Below are 6,992 nucleotides of genomic sequence, written 5' to 3'. Positions count from 1 at the left end.
ATCCCATCCATTCGGCTATGAATTATATGGCATTATCTTTATAATCCTAGAAATCCTTTAGAAGTGTGCATTTATCTGAATAATTTCTTTAGTCCTTGAAATTCTGTATACTACAAGTATCTGATTTTAAAAATCACTTCTCTTTTTAAAATATGCATGATTTAAAAAGCCTTTTAAGTCAGGATGTTCAAGTTCAGTTTCTGGATGATGAAAGTTGAACATAAAAATTCACAAATCACACTGGCACTCCCTTTGAGCTGATTATGTCTGTTCTACTTCTTTTGGAGGAAAACTGTGGAAATTCTTCTTCACTGGGTATATTAACTGTTACTGAGCATTAGAAGCATAAAAATGGAAATGATCTAATGACCCAAACAGGCTGTTCTACAAGGTGTAGTCTGTTTTACAGAGAGCTGGAAAAGCTCTAACTAAAAGTAGAGGTTCTCTCTCCAGCCAACAAAATAAGCAAACTCACCACCCACCCTGTCTATGTGGGACGTGACTCCCAGGGGTGTGGACCTTCCTGGCAATGTGGGACAGAAATCTTAGAATGAGCTGAGACTCAGCATCAAGGGACTGGGAAAACCCTAGAATGAGCTGAGACTCAGCATCAAGGGATTGAGAAAACCTTCTCTACCAAAAGGGGGAAGAGTGAAATAAGACAGTGTCAATGGCTGAGAGATTCCAAACAGAGTCGAGAGGTTATCCTGGAGGTTATTCTTACGCATTAAGTAGGTATCACCTTGTTATTCAAGATGTAATGGAGAGGCTGGAGGGAACAGCCTGAAAATGTAGAGCTGTGTTCCAGTAGCCATGTTTCTTGATGATAACTGAATTTGATATAGCTTTCACAATGTGACTGTGTGATTGTGAAAACCTTGTGTCTGATGCTCCTTTTATCTACCTTGTCAACAGACGAGTAGAACATATGGAATAAAAATAAATAATAGGGGGAACAAATGTTAAAATAAATTTAGTTTGAAATGCTAGTGATCAATGAAAGGGAGGAGTAAGGGGTATGGTATGGTATGTATCATCTTTTTTTTCAGCTTTCATTTTATTTCTTTTTCTGTTGTCTTTTTATTTCTTTTTCTAAATTGATGCAAATGTTCTAAGAAATGATGAATGTGCAACTATGTGATGACGTGAATTACTGATTATATATGTAGAATGGAATGATCATATGTTAATGTTTTTGTTCGTTTATTGTTAAATTTTTTTAATTAATAAACAAATTTTTTAAAATAGTAGAGGAGTCTAGGAAACAGGTATTTAAAATTTTTTTTACCTCAAATAAACCATATGACTTTATGAAAGTCATTTCATTTTACTCCTCTTTAATATCTTCAACTGTAACATTTGTATATTTGCTACTCAGATGACTCACTAAAACACCGTAAGGAAAGCAGACTAAGTGATGGAAGATAATTACCAAAGACTTGAAAGAATGATTAGTTGTGGTTCTTCTAGATCCAACAGTCTATCAAAACAAGCCTCCTCTCTTCAGTCATCCCCAAATATACCCACTACTGGGTTTAATGAGTACTTTCAACTGGATGTCACCAAATCTATAATTTCAGTCCTATCATCCCACCCAACCCAATATATATCCCAGCCCCTTTCCCAGCCCCGGCAGCATCCACCTCTTGCATTTTCCTGCTGTGCCGCCACCTCCTAGCTCCCTGGACAAAACTTTGGAGGCATCCTCACCCACTGCTGAGGGTCTCCCAGTCTTGCCAACCCACTGACAAAGGGGTAAGAGACCTTTGATTAGTTAACATGAGAAGATAGGATTTGAATCTCACTTTTGCCATTTAACAGACCCTAAACGAGGTACTTGATCTTTCTAAACCTTTGTTTCCTCATCCATAAAATTGGAATCAGACCAAAATGCAGAGGTTGTTTTATATAAAAAATGAAATAAATGAATGTCATAGTTTCCCAGGGCTGCCATAACAAAGTACCACAAACTGGGTGACTTAAAACCACAAAAATTTATTATCTCACGGTACTGGAAATTAGAAGTCTAGAATCAAGGTGCTGGCAGGTCATACTCCCTCAGAAACCTATAGGGAAGAATCCTTTCTTGCTTCTTGGTTTACTGGGAATCCTTGGCCTTCTTTGGCTTGCAGCTGCACACTTCAGGCACTGCCTCAGATATCACATGGCCATCTTTGTCTTTTCTCCTCTTCTAAGGGCACCACTCCTAATGGCTTAGGGCCTACCCTAATCCAGTTTGGCCTCATTTTAAGTAATCACATCTTCAAAGACTCTACTTCCAAACAGGGTCACATTCATGGACTAGAGTTCAAGGCTTCAACATTTATTTTGGGGGGGAGGAGGGCAAAATTCAACCCATAACATTGTATATGCACTCAATGATTATCACTGCCGGTCTCTCCCTCCCTCGCTCCTCTCCTTCTCCCACTGCTCCCATTTGTCCTCTTTCCATTCCAAAAACCTTCCTCAGTCCTTTCTCTGCAGGCAAAAACAAGGTGCACTTACAAACTTCTGACCATCCCTTGCAGCTACAACTTCCTCCAACGAACAGTTAAAGTACCATAAAAGCCCACAGCTGAGAGGTTTTTGTAGGAAAAACAGAGAGACTGTCCCTCTGGCAGGATGACTAGAGGGCACAGGGACCCAGGAGCTGGAATAAGTGGTGGAAACTACCAAAAAAAAAGGGGGTGAAAGCAGGGTCTTGGGGCCTGCTACAGACCGCAGTGGAAAGGGGACCCAGGCTAGGTGGTACCCACAAACTGGAGAGGATCTCCCTTGCACTATTTTCCAGAATTTTAACCTCTGCTTCTGAATAGCTAAAAGCCAAAATCAAAATTCCTTAATTGACCACCTTTCACACATAACTTGCATAAATAATAATGCATGGATTCCACAAATACTAGTATTCCTAATAAATAAAAAATTTTAAACTCCTTCTATGAAAAATTGGTAGAAATTACTGTCATTAGAAATGGTGTTTATAGTGGGGAGGCCATGGACTCTGGAGTCAAACCAGCACAGCAGTTGAATTCTGGATCTGTTACTTGTATTTGTGATCTCAGGGAAGTGACTTAATTGCCGTTTCTCTTTCCTCATTTGTAAAATGGGAGTTTACTTACTTCATAGGGTTGTGTAAGTACAGTGTCCAGGTTCTGTTTATTTTTAGGTGCATGGTCCAGGAATGAACCCAGGTCTCCCGCACGGAAGGCGAGCATTCTACCACTGAACCATCCGTGCACCCAGCAGCTTTAACAGAGTGTTCACTGTTTCCATTTCTGTCCCTTTACATAAAACACATAGAAAAATAATATAATTTAGAATGGTTATATGCCTTCTATGTTGAGAGTTTTCTTTGTTTGACTTAATAAACAGCTATTATATCTAATTTTAAAGTTTAAGAAGGTAAGAAGGTAACTTCAGAAGCAAAAACTATAATTCACATCAGTTACCAAAATTAAATCTTCTGGTATATTCAGATATCTCCCTAGTCAAAGCATGAATTATAAATCTATCTTAACCAAATGGTAAATGCAATACAAGCCAAAGATAATGTATTATAATAAGCAATAGACTATGTAATTAATCTATTGAGGTCTTCTTATACAATTGTGTTTTGGGATGTTTGTTTGAAATTTCCCATTTAAAGTTCTGTACTAATGGCTTCACAAGTGAATTCTACCAATTATTCCAAGAAGTATTAATATCAACCCTGCTCAAACTCTTCCAAAAAACTGAAGGAGAGGCAGGGGTGTGGGGGTTTCTGGCAACATGGGACAGAAATCCTAGAATGAGCTGTAACTCAGCATCAAGGGATTGAGAAAACCTTCTCAACCAAAAGGGGAAAGAGAGAAATGAGACAAAATAAAGTGTCAATGGCTGAGAGATTCCAAACAGAGTCCACAGGTTATCCTGGAGGTTATTCTTACGCATTAAATAGATATCACCTGTTTAGTTAAGGTATTATGGAGAGGCTGGAGGGAATTACCTGAAAATGTAGAGCTGTGTTCCAGTAGCCATGTTTCTTGAAGATGATTGTATCAATGACAATGCTTTTGCAATATGACTGTGTGATTGTGAAAAAAAGAAAAGAAGTTCTGTACTAACATTCAGAGGAATAGTAATGCACACAGTAAAAGCTGAAATAGTATGAGAGCTTGAGACTCAAAATAAAGACCCAAACTCGCTTTAAAAAAAAAAAAAAGAAAGGAAATTGTGTTTATATTATGCTTCTACTACAAACTTAAGAGTTGCAGTATTCTGGCAGTTCTCTCTCCTGGGAGATTATTAGTGATGAGGTCATTAGACAGAATTTACAACATTGCCAGGAGTTGGCTAGAGTCTAGTATAGGGCTTGATCATTCGCTGGGTTAGGGGGATTTCAATCACTTCTGCATGGCAATTTTAGGAAACGGGCAGAGGCATCCCTCACATCAGAATCTGGCAGCTGGTAGGAACTCCCACTCCCTCGTATGCACTGTATTGCCACATAGTCTGGGTTTACTACATAGAAAGCTAACAAAAGTGCTGTGGACCTGCATAAATGGAGCCGCTGCCAGTCTCTCAGAAAAGGGACAATGTGAAGGTAAAACAACTTCAGAGGCAGGACTACGGAAGATAAAGTCTAAAGTTAAGAAGCCTCAGGCCAGGAGAACAGACACATCCAAGTACTTGGAGAGGATGAGTTTGCCCCAAAGGCAGAGGATGGGCCTTCCAGCTCCTCAAAGCGGAAGAGCTGTGCCGCCTTGGGCCTTGGAGGAGGTGGAGCACATTCCTTGGGGATTGGGGAGAGCCTGGCTGCCGCCACATGGAGGGATTGAGCATGTGCTCTGGAGATGGCAGAGAGCCCCGATGCAGCCTAGATGTTTGCAGAGGGTAGAGCCGAGAAAAAAAGTGGTCTCCCCAGTGTCCCCCAAGGTTGCATTTGGAGAGAGGCGGGCCACTGCGTAGGCCCTGGAAAGGGTGGGACTGCCACGTTCTAAAGCCCCGAAGATAAAGGACTCTCAGACTTTGAAATCTAACGGAGTTTGCCCTGCAGGCTTTTGAAACTGCTTGGGTCCAGTAATCCCTGTGTTCCTTCCAGTTTCTCCTCTATGGAAATGGGAATATGAATTCTATAACTATCCCTTCTTTGTATGCTGGCAGCAAATAACTTGTTATGAGTTTTACAGGTCCAGAGTCAGAGGAGATTTTGCCTTAGAACAGACCATGCCTGTAACAGACTTTGACGAGACTTTGTACTGGTTTTAAGTTTGTATTCTATTTGAATTGTTACTGAAATGGTCTAAGGATTTCTGATATTGTGGTGGAATGAATGTATTTTGCATATGGGAAAAACAGGTCTTTTTTAGGGTCCAGAGGGTAGAATGTGCTGCTTTTGAAAATTATATACCCTAGAAAAACCATGTTTTAATCCTGATCCAATCTTTTGGAGCATTCATTTATTTTAATTCCTATTCAGTGCTATAGGTTGGAAACTTGATTAGGTTATCTCCATGGAGGTGACTCACCCAATTGTGGGTATTAACTTTGATTAGAGTGAGATGTGACTCCACCCATTCCAAGTGGATCTTGATTAGCTTAGTGGAATCCTTTAAAAGAGGAAGCGTTTTGGAAAAAGCTAGAGTGTTGTGAAAGAGCCATGAGAACCACAAGAGCCCACGCAGCCAGAGACTTTTGGAGATGAAGAAGGAAAACGCCTCTGGGGGAGCTCCATGAAACAAAAAGCCTGGAGGGAAAGCTAGCAGACTTCACCATATTCACCATGTGTCTTTTCCAGTTGAGAGAGAAACACTGAACTTCATCAGCCTTTCTTGAAATTCAAGTAACCCCTTGTTGGTGGCTTAATTCGGACCTTTTGATACACTTGCTTTAACTGGGACATTTTCACAGTCTTAGAACTGTAGACGAGCAACTTAATAAATTCACCCTTATAAAAGCCATTCCATTTCTGGTATACTGCATTTCCGCAGCTAGCAAACTAGAACAGGTGGTTTCCATGGAGATGTATCTTTGCCCATTCAAGGTAGGACTTAATCCTCTTACTGGAGTCCTTTAAGAGGGAATCATTTTGGAAAAAGCAGAGCCAACACAGACAGCCACATTTGGAGATGTGGAACCACAATGCCCCCAGGGAAGCTATTTGACACCAGAAGCCAAAGGACCAGCAGACGCCAACCATGTGCCTTCCCAGCTGACAAAGATGTGCTGGACACGATCAGCCTTTCTTGACTCAAGGTATCTTGCTCTGTATGCCTTAGCTTGGATATTTTTATAGCTTTAGAACTATAAACTTATAACTTAATAAATACCCTGTATTAAAGCCAACCCATTCCTGATATATTGCATTTTATCAGAATTAACTAAAACAAATGGTGATAAGTTGGAATCATGTTGATGACCAGGCAAGAGGATCCAAGGGAAACAGGGATGTTTCAAAGTCAACTGCACATCTCAACACCCACAATGGAGAGAAAATTCAATTCCACACCAACGATGCTGAAAAAGAGAACAGAAAAGCCAACTCAACAGGATATCTTCAAGATGTCCAGATTGAACAAGCCTCGACTAAAAGTGCAGTTCAAAATCTTCAGGAAAGAGGAAATCAATTGACTGAACTTTGTCATGAGAAAGAAATGGAGCTTCTCCAGATATACCTGTCAAGAAGAGGAAAAATCTGAAGCAAATGGCAAGCTGAGCCAGGGGGATAAAGAGCTGGAGACCCAAAGACTCTAAAAAAAAAAAAAAAAAGAAAAGCTGGAAAAAATCTTTCTTCTCAGAGCCCGATTCTGTGCCTTGAACTAAAAGCTCATTTTGATTGAGCATGCAGGGTTTGGGACAAAACCTCATCTTAAGATGGGAGGTTGCATATCTGAGACAAAGAATAATCAAAACAGAAATTAAACTAGAGCCTCTAGAAGTGGATCCTCATGTATCTGTTGGATCTGTTGGACCATTTACTTCCTGATCCCTGAGTACAAGGTGCTGCTTCCAAT

At 40.3% G+C, this 6,992-nt stretch overlaps 1 protein-coding gene across 3 annotated transcripts in view; it reads right to left on the bottom strand.

The window, feature by feature from the left end:
* The window catches only part of TJP2 (tight junction protein 2), a 129,566-nt gene that overhangs the window by 104,994 nt on the left and 17,580 nt on the right, over window positions 1–6,992 (bottom strand). The window contains exon 1 of one of the 3 annotated variants that reach the window (XM_077148367.1): window positions 3,120–3,458. The exons of the other annotated variants lie outside the window; for them this stretch is intronic. Within the exon in view, the coding sequence (XP_077004482.1) occupies window positions 3,120–3,172 (53 nt within the window). The 5' untranslated portion in view covers window positions 3,173–3,458. Of the gene's footprint in view, window positions 1–3,119; window positions 3,459–6,992 lie in introns of those variants that run through there. 3 annotated transcript variants of the gene reach the window in all.

This window comes from Tamandua tetradactyla, chromosome 2 (genome assembly GCF_023851605.1).
Source record: "Tamandua tetradactyla isolate mTamTet1 chromosome 2, mTamTet1.pri, whole genome shotgun sequence".
Classification (NCBI taxonomy): Eukaryota; Metazoa; Chordata; class Mammalia; order Pilosa; family Myrmecophagidae; genus Tamandua; species Tamandua tetradactyla.
This window is presented reverse-complemented; position numbering and strand designations above follow the sequence as displayed.